This window comes from Lycium barbarum, chromosome 5 (genome assembly GCF_019175385.1).
Source record: "Lycium barbarum isolate Lr01 chromosome 5, ASM1917538v2, whole genome shotgun sequence".
In the NCBI taxonomy this organism is placed as follows: domain Eukaryota; kingdom Viridiplantae; phylum Streptophyta; class Magnoliopsida; order Solanales; family Solanaceae; genus Lycium; species Lycium barbarum.
The window spans coordinates 17,760,999-17,776,625 of record NC_083341.1 but is presented as its reverse complement, the minus strand read 5'-3'; the positions used below and the strand labels follow the sequence as shown (position 1 = coordinate 17,776,625).

The window sequence follows — 15,627 nt, the reverse complement described above, 5'->3', positions numbered from 1 at the left end:
TATTAAAGTTGAAGTCTATTAAATTTAATCCTTAATTCACCTCCTACAAAAGGATTAAAAAAAAAAGAAAAAAAGAAACAGTAATAAAGTACAACTGTACAAGTTGGCCATTCTTTCACCTCAATGGTCAAACTCTGTGTGGAGCCGCCTTAATAAACATGAGATAGAGATAAAGCGGTCAGAGAGAAAGAGACAATAAAAAACACATACACATATAATTGATGAGCACAGTAGTACAAGAAATTAGGCTGTTAACCGTTTTGGTTAAAATCGAAATAAAATCGAAAATTTAACCAAATTGAATCAAAAAATTATCATTTGGTTTGATTTGATTTGATTTTAAATTTTAAAAATCTATAATATTTGATTTGATTATGATTATATCAAATATTACAAAAATATTTAAAAGCTATTTTAACTTAAAAATACTTAAAATAAGCAAATACAAACAGGCTCGTAGTTTAACTAAATATGAAGTTTAAACATAAAGTAATATTGTTTAATCTCATGATTCTAAATTAAAAATATATATAATGTATTAAAATATTCTTGAATCTTATAGTAATAAAATTAACAGGTAAGGTGTTTGAATTATCAACTTACTAACCGTAAAAAAAAAAAATTGGTACATATTAAAAAAAAAAATAAGACACTTAAACGGAAAGTATATAATTGATGAGTACAGTAGTACAAGAAATACATAAACAAAAGACATGGAAAGAAAGCAAGTTAAAGAAAAGCTCAGCTTTCCATCACAAAATTTATAAGCTAAATCCTAGCTTATAATTTTTAGTTCATTTTTATTATTTGTCTTAAAAACAAGTGTTTAAAAATATTTCAAATATTACAAAAATATTTAAAAGCTATTTTAACTTAAAAATACTTAAAATAAGCAAATTCAAACAGGCTCGTAGTTTAACTAGATATGGAGTTTAAACATAAAGTATTGCTTAATCTCATAGCTCTAAATGAAAAATGTATATAATGTACTAAAATATTCTTAAATCTTATAGTAATAAAATTAACAGGTAGAGTGTTTTTGAATTATCAATTTACTAACCATAAAAAAATAAAAATTGGTACATATTAAAAAAAAATAAGAAAATTAAACTGAAAAGTACATAATGGATGAGTACAGTAGTAAAAGAAATATATAAACAAAGACATGAAAGAAAGTAGAAAAAAGGCTTGCTTTCTATGACAAAAAGAGTAAACAAATATATATATATATATATATATACATAATATACAGACATAGAGAGAGAATTCCAAAAGGGTTTGTTAGGTGAAAGAGGAAAAGAAAAGAAAGTAGCAGCATAATAATATAGAGTTTTTCAAGAAAGAAGACATTGTGTCTAGTAGATGTAGTGTAAAAAAGGAGGCAATATAAAAGTAAAATTGCAGCATTTGTGTCTCTGTAATACTCAACATACTTTCCTTTTTCCAAAGCTTCTTTGTCCCCCACACAACTTTTTTTTTTTTTTTTTCTTTCTTCCACATTTTCCGGTGACTTTTTTCGCCTGAATAATACTCTTCCGGTTACCGGAATATCAAGAAACTTGTTTACTTCATTTCTGAGTTCAAGGATGTAAAGTTTCTGTTTGATCCATTATTGAGTTTAAATTTGTCCTAGCTTGAATAAGAGAAAATGAAGATGCCTGGAAATGGTGCTCAGGTTGGTGGTGGCAATGCTAATCCCACTGAAGGTCAATTTTCTATTTCTTATATGCATAGGAAAAAGCTGAATCACTAAGATGAGTTTTTTTTTTTTTTTGGTTCTTGGTGTTTGAATTAGTTCATAATATTAGGAGGTCTTAATGGAACAGAAGCAACTGTTTGTGAAAAAATATGACCATTGTGAAAAGTCATCACTCAATTTTTATAAATATAATAATACTCCTGAAGTAGCATAAGAAAAATTTACAGTATATTAGGACTTCATTGAATCCTGAAGGTCTACGAGCAATATCTCTTTAAGGATGGTATCGCATGAAAGCCTTTCTTCTTCGATTATATTTGCCTATTTTTCTAACACTTGATTTTTAGTATTCATTTAAGGATTTTCAATTCTTTCATTCTAATAGATTTTTTCCGGGAAAATATGATTTGCCTTTCTGTTTTATTCTCACTTCTCCTATCTTTTTTACTCCAATGACAAGAAAGCTATGAGAAAATGTTTTACACGTGGGGTTGAGGTACTAGTCCATTTAGAGATTTCTTTTTTTATTGGATTTTCCATGAAAATGTTATACTAAAAAAGGAGAGAAAAAAAAATTGGCCTTACTTACAGCTTTTCAATCTAGCGAGAATAGGAAAGCTCTCTTTTTTCGTTGTTTTGTGATGTGCGGTGGGGGATTTGTTGTGATTTTTCAGGTTCAAGTTGTATTTGCCAGCAAGACAAGCCTTTTTTTTGGTTCTTGTTTTTTTATTCTTTTTAAGGATTTTATCCTTACATTCTAATAGATTTTTTTCCAGGAAAATATGATTTGCTTTTCTGTTTTATTGTCATTTCTGCTATCTTTTTTCCTCCAATGATAATTAAGTTATACACTTCACTAATTGTCCCTCCATGCGAAAATGTTTACACGTGAGGTTGAGGTACTAGCAATTGGAGAGTTCTCCTAAGTGGATTTTCCAGGAAAATATGATACTAAGAGAGGAGAGAAAAAATTGGCCTTTTCACTGCTTTTCAATCTAGCAAGAATGAGAAAAAGGATCTCTTTTTTCAACCCTTTTTCTTCTGTTCATGTTGCATATACTGACAAGATCTTTTACACTATCAGATTAAGTAAAAATTAATTACACTTTTTGTAAGTGTGAATTGGTAAATTACCAATACCAGCTACAACATGTTAAACTATATTGAGTTGAAGTAAATTTATATTGTCGGCGTATATAATATAAATCCTTGATTTTCTTGAAAACAAAGGCTATATTATAACTAATGAACTGCTGTGAATTGACTGGTGGGGGGTTTCTGTTAGCAGAGAAGAAGAGCATAAATCCAGATCTATGGCAAGCTTGCGCTGGGCCTCTGGTGAACTTGCCGGTCGCTGGGACCCACGTTGTCTACTTCCCTCAAGGCCACAGTGAACAGGTCTTTCATTTAGCTTTTTTTACCTTCTTGTTTACAGGTTGTGTCTAGTTGTTGTATATACAACTTTTTGTGGCTGTTTGCTAACATGAACCAGTATGATGCACCTGCTTAATAATTCACCTTATTATGTTATATTGCTGGCTTGCTGCAGGATATAGCCTAATCTGTTTTGTCCACGTAGTTAGCTAGTGCAACATTGGTTATACGCTTATCACTATAAAGATTCGTTCTCAACCCATAAAAGCTAACTCTCCTGATTATTCATTTTTTACTAATGCATGTATTTTTTCAGGTTGCAGCGTCTATCAAGAAAGATGTGGAAGCCCAAATTCCAAACTATCCAAACCTTCCGTCAAAGTTAATTTGTCTTCTGCACAATGTCACCCTCCATGTATGTGAAGCTCAGAACTGACTTACCTTAATAAAATCTGCTCCACGTTTATGTACATGCTGTTTTACGAAAATGATTGTCTTTTTTGTTATTTAGGCTGATCCTGAAACAGATGAAGTATATGCCCAAATGACACTACAACCAGTTCCTTCGGTATGGCTCTTTATATCTTCAATAGTCCTTTTCTCTTCTTGATTTCATTTTGGTGTTTCTTCTCTCCTTTTTCGGGGGATGAGTGTGACTCTCTGTCAGGTATAACCTGTTCTAATTGAATCTATAACTCATTCAGCGTGAACCTTTTTGCATGCAGTTTGACAAGGAGGCATTATTGAGGTCAGATTTGTCTATGAAAGCAAATAAACCACAGCCAGAATTTTTTTGCAAAACCTTGACGGCTAGTGATACAAGCACTCATGGAGGTTTCTCTGTGCCTCGGCGTGCAGCTGAGAAAATATTCCCTCCTCTGGTAAGTGTCTTGTAAAATTTTCCATTTAGTGTTTCTAGTTGTTGTTTCTATAACTTATGTGTGACACACTGCTTGTTTTTAATCAGGATTACACGCTGCAACCACCTGCTCAAGAACTTGTGGCTAGAGACTTGCATGATAACATATGGACCTTTCGACATGTTTATCGAGGTGGGTTTATTTGACAGTTATATGTAGGTTCAGGAGCTCGAGCACAACTGAATGAGAATCATGCATGTTTCCGGTTCCTCACCTATCTCTCATCATTCAGGGCAACCCAAACGACACTTGCTAACAACAGGGTGGAGCCTAGTCGTGAGTGGAAAAAGGCTTTTTGCAGGTGACTCGGTCTTGTTTATTAGGTATGACAATTGCAATGGTAGTCCAAATTATAATCCATAGACTAACGGAAAACTAAGTACATTCCGTGGTGAAACATAAAGAGTGTTTAGGCTTCAGAAAAACTTACTCTTTTGTTCGATTCTCTTCTTTGGTCGGTCTTTTCTTTTCAATCTTACTTGACACTCTTTAATCTTTGTCAATAGGGATGAGAAGCACCAGTTTCAACTAGGAATTAGAAAGGCAAACAGGCAGCCTACCAACTTATCGTCATCAGTGTTGTCAAGTGATAGCATGCATATCGGTATCCTAGCAGCAGCAGCACATGCAGCTGCAAACAACAGTCCTTTCACCGTGTTTTATAACCCAAGGTCAGTGGACTTATTTTTTGTTTAGGTTTATGCATCAATGACCTAAAGAGATACGAATCTTTCCGTCCTTAATGATATTGATAATTTCTGCCTATTATGAACAGGGCTGGTCCTTCTGAATTCGTAATTCCTTTAGCAAAGTACTACAAAGCAACTTATAGCAGTCAAGTATCTCTTGGCATGCGGTTTCGAATGATGTTTGAGACAGAAGAATCGGGAACTAGAAGGTATATGGGAACAATTACTGGCATTAGTGATCTAGATCCAGTGAGGTGGAAGAACTCTCAGTGGCGGAATTTGCAGGTTGAAAAAGTGGAGTGGCCGCTCTCTAATTTTCTCTTTGCTTCTGGAATTTATTCAACTGACGCGTTCACAATCTTGATTAGGTTGGTTGGGATGAATCAACTGCTGGGGAGAGGATCAACCGAGTCTCTATTTGGGAGATTGAACCGATAACAGCACCCTTTTTGATCTGTTCCAGTCCATTCTTCAACTCCAAGCGTCCAAGGCAACCTGGAATGCCAGGTAGTTGCACAATTTATTCTTTTTTGTCAGAATTCCATTTTAAATAAAGTCGATATGGAGCAGTTAGACTTTGCCTCTTGTTTCCTGGCATATGCGGACTTGTCTTTTTATGAAGGTTTCCCCCTGAGAAAGTTTCATCAGAGTGTTGTCACCACTTACAAGACCTACCAAAGAGTGAGTAGATGATATTGGTAGAGAATAAGATTTAAAATTTAAAGGAATGGAGAACCTTTTTAAGTAACAAAAGGAAAAAAGAATAATCTATACTGAAAAGAAAACTATAGGTAAATGTAAACGAGATTTATCCTTTCATAGCCTGTCTTTGAACTCCAAGTTACCTTTGTTGTGGTATTTGAATAGTGAAGTTTCTGATAAGCCAATGTTGACGTAATGACTTGTAATATGAAAGATACATATGCTTTGGATGCTTTCAACTCAACAATCATTGGCATCTGTAAAGTGCTAACTTCTAAACTCACTCAGTAGAAAATTACTACTTCTTGCAGATAGTGATTATTCTGACCTTGATGGCATGTTCAAGAGGACGATGCCATGGCTTGGTGATGATTTTGGCATGACGGATCCTCAAGGTCTGCCCGGTCTTAGCTTAGTCCAGTGGATGAACATGCAAAAAAACCCTTCTCTGGCTAACCCGATGCTCCCCAACTATTTGAATTCCCTATCCGGTTCTGCTCTACAAAACCTTGCTGGAGCAGACCTATCACGCCAGCTAGGTTTGGCAGCACCACAGTTTCAGCAGCAGCAGCACAACTTGCAGTTTAATACCCATAGACCAAACCAACAGGGCCAACAGCTCGACCAGCTCCAGAAGTTACAAGCAGCAACACTGAACCCATTAGACTCCATTATGCAATCGCAACAACAGTTATCTGATGTCAGTCAGCAACCGAGACAAAATCCAACTAATCAATCACTGCCTACCACTCAAGTTCATACACAACATCTGCAAGCTCAGAATCTTGTGCAATCTCAGAATGTTCTTCCTCCGCAGCAATCAATTCAAAACCAGCTGCAGAGAAACCAACAACAACAGATTCCGAGTCAAACTCAGCAGCAAAGTTTCGTGCCATCCCAGCCCTCCGATCAAGTTAACCAACAGCAGCATTTCTCTGATAATAACCCAGCACAGTTTCAGCTTCTACAGAAACTGCATCAACAAAAATCACTTCTAGCACAACAAGCTTCATTGCAACAACCTTCGCAACTTGGGCCAATCCAGGATCAGCAGAAGCAGCTCTTGGATGTATCACAGAACTTTTCCAGGTCACTTGCGACGAGCCAAATGTTGGATGCGTCTCAAACCATGTCCACTTCACTTCCTCACTCGCAAGTTGTTCCGCAGCAAATGACAAGAATAAATAGCCAGTCTAATCTTCGGTTTGCCCAGCCAACTCAGCAACCGAAACTTCAGCAACAGCAGCAGCAGCAGCAGCAATCTGGAAACCTATCAGACCTATCTGGATCAGTTAGCTACTCTCAACCCCGAACAACTTATCAGCTTTCCACAAATGGAAGTAGTTTAACAGGAACTGCAGGCGGAGGGCAGTCTGTGGTAATTGATGATGTCCCATCATGGTGCACCTCGGTATCCACTAACAACTGTCAAAATGTAGTTCAGCCAAATATGAATGGTCGAATCCATGGAAGCACAGGTGCACGAGATGAAACAACCCACTGTTCTGGGCCCCTTTTAAATTCAAGCGGGTTAGAAGCTATGTCTGCTAATAACATCCTGGTTAAAGAGTTGCAGCAAAAATCTGATGTTAAACCTTCAGTAAATGTCTCCAAGAACCAGAACCATGGATTTTTGGCACCTCAAACTCTTAACACTTCAGGACTCCAATTTGATTATTTGGATAGTTCATCTTCAGCAACTTCGGCTTGCCTTTCCCAAAATGATGCTCAGTTGCAGCAGAATACAGACCCATTATCTTGTAGTTCTCAGCCATTGATATTCAGAGATAGTCCAGATGGAGAAGTTCAGGGTGACCCGAGAAACAATGTAGCTTTTGGAGCAAATATGGAAAATCAGTTAGGACTTCCTATGATGCCTGCTAATCCTTTGATCACAAAGAGCTCAGTGGGATCGAGGAAGGATTTCTCAGAAAATCTCTCATCAGGAGGAGGCATGCTCTCCAGCTATGAGAACCCTAAGGAAGCACAGCCTGAACTCTTGGCCTCAATGGCTAATGAGTATATGACCTTTAATTCAATTGATTCTACTATCAATGATGGTAACTTCATGGATAGAGGTGGCTGGGAGCCACCGCCTCAACTGCCTCGTTTGCGAACATATACCAAGGTTGGTAGCCTCATAAAGTGGTTTAATTGTCTCTCGTTTTTTCTTATAGAGTTACAACTTTTTTGCATCTTTTTTCTCAAAGGTGTACAAGCGTGGTGCGGTGGGAAGATCAATTGATATCGCACGCTACTCAGGCTATGAGGAACTTAAACTGGATTTGGCTCGTAGGTTTGGTATAGAGGGACAACTGGAGGACAGACAAAGAATAGGATGGAAGCTTGTGTATGTTGATCACGAGAAAGATGTTCTCCTGGTTGGGGATGACCCTTGGGAGTAAGTCCATGAACTATATATGCTTCTGTCAAAATTTCTGTATTTGCATTCTCTATACAAGAAGTATCTGTACTCTTGACTTACATCTGCTATACTGTCATATGATGTCTTGCAGGGAATTTGTGAGCTGTGTCCGCTGCATCAAGATTCTTTCTCCACAAGAAGTTCAACAAATGAGCTTGGATGGAGATTTTGGAGGTAGTGCCCTTCAAAACCAAGATTGTAGCAGTTCAGACGCTGGAGATGTGTAATTATAGCTGGCTAAAGTTGTTAACAATTCTTTTGAAGCTGGAAACTTACACAAATATAGCTTCTAGGAAATTTGTTGCTCAAGCATGGTGGAAAGCTGTGCCACCAAAGTTTTTCCTTCTTGTATACACCACAGTACAGTATGCGAGCCAGCTCTTCGTGGGATCTTGGTATATTTAATGATCCCTTGATGTAAACAGAGCTGATATTGCATGGTCCAGTCTAGGTTGGGAGCTCTGATATTGCGAAGGTTAATCTGCTCTAGCATAGTTATTAAGGCAATAGAAGTATGGTGATTGCCGCGAAACTAATCAGAATTTCTCTTGTTCCTTTGAGAGTTCCACAAGGTTTGATATATCAGAGTGTATAGTTGTGTAAATATACTCTTTTCTGTAAGAGAAAATGGTTTAGAGTAAAAGAGATATTTTATTGCTTTTGATTGTTGTACAACATGGGTGTGGTTAACCCCCTATCTATATGAGAAGTTTTTTCAATAAGCTTTCCCTATGAGCTCCATAGAATAGAATGCCCCAAGTACTAAATGAACATCCACAATTCAATGTATACATATTTTTTTTCCTTTTGGTCCATTAATAAATAACGTGCCTCGCTATCCAAGGAGGAAAAACTCAAGAGTCTGACAAAAATCCTAATAAGAAAAAAGAGTACATATATCAGATATTGTGTTACTAGTTGCCTCATTGAGAAATTTTACCAGAAAAAATGTAGAGGGGATGGAGATGATTAATCTACTATAATAATAAAGTGACAAAATTACTTTTTTGGCACAATTAAAGTAATTGATTACTCTAAGTCACAAAATTATTTTTGTTGCAAATAAAGAACGTTAAAGAACTTAATTGTCGGTACTTAAGTGTTTTGATTGCATGACAAAAAATAAGCTGACACTTGAGTAATACGGAGGTCAAGCACGGAGTAAATCTAAAATATGAATGAGTCTAGCTCTAATACTATGAAAAGGAAATTGACCTTGAGCCTAACTCAACCCCTAAAACTAGCTCATAAGATGAAGATTGCCGAAGACCATAAAAGGAAATAACAACTCATTTCCTGGAACGATTACTCATTTTCTTAACAATTGCAAATATAAAGGGTATTATTGTGTAATCTGCTCTAGTAGGAGGTATTAAGGTGATAGAAGTATGGTGCTTGTCGTGAGAAATTAAGTCAAAATCTCTTGTTTCCGTAATATAATTCCACAAGGCTTGATATTTCAGAGTGTGGGTAGCCCGGTGCACTAAATTCTGTAAATATACTTTCTCCTTCAATATTGTATTCCAAATTACCAAGTAAATTTCAAAAGTTGTGATATAGCATGTCCACCCAGTCAACCTAGTAAGTCATGTCCTATTATTAGGTGGGCTGGCCCTAAAGCGCTAATTTTACGGTGATCGATTATTTGTGTAAAGATCCCTTGATAAATTCAGAGACTTGAGTTAGGTAGTTGATTCTTTTTCGGTTCATTTCTTCATCCAACATATACAATGCAAATTGGTTTGCTCCGTGGAAATGCACAATATCCAGCAATAATATAACGCATCGGTTGCAACACTATATTAAGTTGTCTCGTTTGGTCTAGAGACAAGGTATGTAGAAGTTAATAATGCCCGAATTGTAAAGTTGGGATTAATAATGTAGGGATTGTAATGTAGGAACCAGTAATACAGGATTGTAATGCAGGGATTGATAATGTATCTTATAATATTGGGATTAAACTATGTGTTTTGTTTACTTCTACAAAAAAATGTTTAATAATGAGGGCTATTATGATCATTATAGTTGTTTTAGTTTTAATTCATATATTACTAATTCTCGTATTTTTATTTCACTTCTTATCCGGTATAAAATAATACATTGGTTCCTACATAACCTGTGCGTATATTAGTTGTGCAGGCAATAAGAATGTCAATGAAACAATGTGCTATATAATGTTAAATTTTATGCAAGTTTCAAAAAGTAACCAAACATTATATAACTAATTAATATGGAGTTTATGCATGTTTTGTAACATCTTAGTAATGCAACCAAACAAGGGTCATTTGATTTAAAAACAAGTTACGCAAAGAACCAGACTAATAATGAATTTCTATCGGGCATATGATTCATTGTAAAATAATTAGATATATGGTGGTTAATTTAAACTTGTGTTTGGTTTAAAACCATATCAGGGTTTGGAAAAGAGTTAGGAAGACCAACAGCATTTTAAATGTTTTATCCATGAATAATCATGATATTGTTATACCACATTGATCTTGGTACAAAATAATAAATCAATTTGTGTATTAAATTGTACGAAGAGTAATTATACATGATCCAAAAGACAAATCAAACATCGGATAAAACAATATTTAATCTTATACAAACATCTTCTATCTATATACTTCCTCCGTCCCATATTACTTGTCCACATTTCTAATAATATTTGTTTCAAATTACTTGTCCATTTACAAAACTAAGATAGAATTAATGAAATTTTTCCCATCTTACCCTTAATATTATGTATTCTTGAAAATTATCAATATTGATTAGAGTGTAATTTATTGGAGAGATATAAGAATAAAATAGTAAAATTCACCTTTTATTTATTATTTCTTAAGGAACATGCAAAAAGGAAAGTGGACAAGTAATACGAGACGGAGAGAGTATAACAGGAGAGGCAACACAATATTAGGATGACAAGTGTCATCACGCGAAAATATCCTATTTTAAACTTGAAAATTAAAACTCCCAATATCAGAAAATCAGAAAATTCAAAAAATATATATATATATATAAAAACTGCCAAGGTGGTTACAACATCTCAGCATTTTAGCCTCATTGTAAAAGTTTCAGCTTTCAGGCCCATTTTTTTCGTTCTTCATTATTCCTTAATTAATAAAGAGTACGAGTAAAAAATGATGTAAAATTATTCAATGTTGTTGGGCAACTATCGGTGCCAGGTTTGTTAGTCTAGTTTATCATCTTATAACTTTGTCTTCATGTAAATTAGCTTTTGAAAGTAGTATTTAAAAATACATTATTTTTTATATTGCTTTCGATTTTTCCTTTACCGAGTTAATGCCTTTGGTTATATAGAAAAAGAGATTCATTTTCTCTAAAATAAGCTTTTTTTGCACTTTGTTGCCTATTTTCTTTAGTAAGTATTAATTTTGATTGTTGCATTGTCATAATAACTCTGTATAATCTTCTTCTGAGAATCAGGATTGTGGTGGGATGGATTCCTCCACCCTTAATTAGAATTTTCGAATTTGAGTCCTAAAGATGAAAAAATCTTTTGAGAGAGAAAGGAAATGCAAATTGGTTATACGTTGTTTGATGATAATGCAGTGTCAAAACTTTTAATATTACGTGGGATGTTGAATATTCTGAATGGAATAAAAGATTTTACTCTAAATTCTGATCGGTATGAAAAGTTATCTACAATTGCAGTTTTGGTGTTTCAATATACACATATCGAAATCCATATCTATATTTATATTTATTATTCTTACATTTTGTATTCAGTGTATTTTTAAAGGATGAAGATTTTCTTTTGAATTTTAAATGATTTGAATTACAATCTTTATCAATTCGACTTTTTTCCATTTGAATTGGAAGATTAATTTTTTTAAAAATATTGTGATGTTAGTTATTTTGCTGAATGGAATCAACATTCTGTGAAAGGTCAATTGATTTAACGTCCCTTACCCCAACTTCCCCACCACATGCACGGTTTATATTTTTTAAAATCAGTAAAAACACGTTTTTTTGGCTCCTCGATGTAGCAAATTCTTTTTTTCAACTAAAAACACGTTTTCTGGTCCCCTTTTTTGTAGCAAATAAAACACAGATTTTGCCTCCTTTTTTTTTTTTTTTTTATAACTCTATTAAAATTATATTTATCCAAATCAATATCGAAGTTTTTGGATTTGACATTACATATAACTGTTCTTCACAGTTAAGTTTATGTGTTTACACAATGTGATTAATATATATGAATAGTTCGACATTTAAAGTTTATTGTTATCAAGACACAATCACTTTAAAAATATAATTAACTGCAAGTATATACATAGAAACATTATCTTGAAAGTGATATCAAATTATTTTCAGGAGCAGGGCAGTGGAGAGATCCTGAATTAAGGATGAATTATTTTGCAAAGAAAAGTAAGTTTAGATGGTCTTATGCTTTTTTTTTTTTGTTCAAATTTCAGTATTTAATGTGAATTAAATCAAGTTAAGCTCTTAAATTTTGAAGGTTCACGAGCAGTATGTGACTAAATTAACGAGGAAGCTGCAGTTTTAGGAAAAAAGACAGTCTTCTCATCGGTGAGTAAGCATTTTGTAGCACCTCTAATCACTTAATTTCCTCTTCTATTGAACCGTAGTAGTTTCTTTCTCCCTTTTTTGTCCCGTTGAAGTTAATAATACACTTGGAAACTTTATTATTAAAGTATACATATATTTGGATAATACTCATTTGAATTTGAATTGAGAAAGTATTTTGAACTGGCACAAGAAAAGTTATATTACAAATAAACTCAGGTAACTGAAATTTTAACAGATAAAGTTGAAAATAAATGAAAGATTGATAATTAAAAAAAAAAAATGGCAAGCAACAAAATAACCAATTACAAAAAATTAAAATTTTCAAATAGGAAATTTAAATAATTGCTTATTGCATATATTACTAAACTAACAATTATTAAAAATATTCATAGGTTTTATGACAAAATAATTTAAAACACTTCTCTATCTATACTTTGAACAAATTTGGAATCACAGTAATACATAACAGTTTTGGATCATAGGTAAAACACTTACCGGGAAAACCTAACTAACATATTTAGAGAATGTTTGCAAAGGAGAATTAAAGAAAAAAAAAATTCACTTCATTTAAAAGTTAAAATTATTATTAACAAATTTAAATAATAGAAATTCAAGAAATAGAATAAAGGGTCTAAAATAAAAATAAAAATTAAGAGTAAGAAAAATTATACTCCCTTTGTTTCAATTTATGTGAACCTATTTTCTTTTTAGTCCGTGCTAAAATAAATGATCTCTTTTATAATTTGAAAACAAATTCACTTTATGAAATGATTTACAGCCATACAAATATTCAAGACTTATTTTGAACCACAAATTTTAAAAGCCTTCACTCTTTTTAAAATACCGTGCCCAGTCAAATGAGTTCAGATAAATTGAAACGGAAGCAATATTGGTCTATGTTATAATAAATGGGAAATAATGAGCAATAATATAAGTCCAATGAAAAGCTAATAGAAAATCAAAATAAGTCCTCTTTCGTACATGGAATTCACGTACAAAGTATCAGAACTAGAGGCTTATTTCAACAAAAGATATCAATTGTCAAGTAATTTTTTATAGTGATTGATGGAATTCTAGCATTATGTATCGTTTAGTGCAGATGTTAAGGTAGTCTTACGGGTAAATATTCATCCGCATTCGATGTTTTACACTAAATCATACTAATTTACTATGATTAAGTTATAAACTAATGAAAAATGTGTGTACTTAATTAATGTTTAGTGATAAGAATGTATATGAAGACATATGTAACGTATTTAGTAGTTTGGTGTAAACATTTTACTAGCTTATAATTCATAAAATTTTTATTTTTAGGATACATAGCATGGGAAGCAAAATCACAGTTATAATTTAATTTTAAAAAGTCAAATTTGATGTGCCCAAACAAACAAGATAATAATTTTACATAACTAATTTCTTTTAACAATAGCGTATCGCGCAAGTACGAATACTAATTCTTAAAAAAAAAGTTGCTTTGCAGCCAATTACAATATTCAACAACACTTTTTGCTCTCTTTTTCTTTTACTTCATTATTATGTGAGTGCCAAAAATATATTTTTGTAATATTTTAGTTCTTTTTTGTTTTGATTTGCTTCTCTACTTATTTGATAGGCATATCTCATTAAAAATTAAATTTAGGAGTTGTTACGTTAAATTAGAAATGATTAATCATAAGATGCATGATTATTGATGGACACACGCGGTGGAGTGAATGATAGCTGGAAGTATGGAGAAAGACCGTAGAGTCCAAAGGTTTCAAGTTAAGCAGGACTAAAACAGAGTACCTGAAGTGCAAGTTCAGTGATGTAACGCATTAGGTGGAGGTGGAAGTGAAGATCGAGGAACTAGTCATACCCAAGAGAGGGAGCTTCAAGTATCTTTGGTCCATTATTCAAGGAAACGGAGAAATTGACGATGATGTAGTACATCGTATTGGAGTAGCATGGGTGAAACGGCAGTTCGCCTCCAGGGTACCGTGCAATAAGAATGTGTCGCCTAGGCTTAAAGGTAAATTTTACAGAGTAATGGTTAGACCAACATTGTTGTATGAGGAATAGTCTTGTCTAGTCAAGAACGCTCATGTTCAGAAGATGAAGGTAGCAGAGATGAGGATGCTCAGATGGATGTGTGGGCATACACTCAGAGATATGATTAGGAACAAAGTTATACGGGATAGGGTGGGAGTGCAATCAGTGGCAGACAAGATAAGTGAAGGGAGACTGAGATGGTTCAGTCATGTGAAGAGGAGGTGCGAGGGGTTAGCGGTAGCAGGAGTTAGGGGAGGTAGAGGTAGGCCGAAGAAGAATTGAGGGGAGGCGAGTAGACAGGGCATGGCACGGCTACAACTGACTGAGGACATGACCTTAGATAGGAAGGTATGAAGGTTGAGGATCAGCGTAAAAGGCTAGTAGGTAGTGGAGTGTTGTCTCACTCTGTGTGGGAGAGGGGGGTGTGGAGGGAGGGGGGTGGGGAGCTAGGGCTAACCTCCTCCTCTCCTCTCCTCTTTTCATTTTAGTAGTAGTATTCAGTTATTGCATATTTCTTCGACGTCTATTACTATTTGTTGCTGGATTTGTATTGTGTCTTGCTATTTGGTGTCCCTTTTCTTACGATCCATGCTTTTCTTTTGAGCTGAGAGTCTATCGGAACAGCCTCTCTACTCCACAAAGGTAGGGGTAAGATCTTTGTATCATTTTTGTGAGTCTCCTTTCCAGTTGATAAATAGGTGATAACGTATATGCATATCATTTTTTGTAATTATATAAACTTCTTAAAAATATTGGTGAAAAACAAAAGATAAACAAATTATCTTTTAAATGATTTAGTAAAACACAAATTGTTATTATGCCTAAGCACTTTTCCAAATAAGTTGATTTGACAATTTGGCCACACAAGCTTGCAACATGGAATAACAATGCCAGAATTACTAACATTGGAATAAAACACCAAAATGACAAAGATGCTCTCATTTCTAATCTAATAAATCAAACATTTATCAATAAGAATTTGTCGTCCCTCAACTATTTTCGGCGTAACGAGGTTTTAGTGGGCACCCCCTAGCCAGATTCAATCCCAAGGTTCAATCAAGCCTTTAGAACTAGTGAAAATAGTTGTTACCGTCTGAGTTACTGCTTTCAACTAGACTTTCTTAGCTTGTCATACTTTCTCTCCTTCAGCAAGATCTTTGATTGATATGCTTCCTGTTACTACTATTCCGAATATTATAACCTCGCTATAACTTGTTCACCAACCAAACGATCCTT

The 15,627-nt window shown here is 34.2% G+C and overlaps 1 protein-coding gene across 3 annotated transcripts; it reads left to right on the top strand.

Moving 5' to 3' along the window:
• Nucleotides 1-1,248: 1,248 nt before the first annotated feature.
• On the top strand, nt 1,249-8,531 carry LOC132640603 (auxin response factor 19-like). Of its 3 annotated transcripts, none has more exons than XM_060357250.1 (13): nt 1,249-1,706; nt 2,985-3,097; nt 3,390-3,488; nt 3,585-3,641; nt 3,799-3,954; nt 4,041-4,125; nt 4,226-4,316; nt 4,500-4,664; nt 4,769-4,967; nt 5,051-5,189; nt 5,696-7,512; nt 7,595-7,785; nt 7,901-8,531. In XM_060357250.1, exons 1-13 carry the CDS (start codon nt 1,649-1,651, stop codon nt 8,034-8,036), a joined length of 3,306 nt encoding a protein of 1,101 aa, XP_060213233.1. In that variant the 5' UTR covers nt 1,249-1,648; the 3' UTR covers nt 8,037-8,531. The 3 variants fall into 3 exon arrangements, with proteins under 3 accessions (XP_060213233.1, XP_060213234.1, XP_060213235.1); XM_060357251.1 differs by having other exon boundaries at nt 1,250-1,706; nt 2,988-3,097; XM_060357252.1 differs by lacking the exon at nt 1,249-1,706 and adding an exon at nt 2,326-2,347 and having other exon boundaries at nt 2,988-3,097.
• The last annotated feature ends 7,096 nt before the right edge of the window (nt 8,532-15,627 follow it).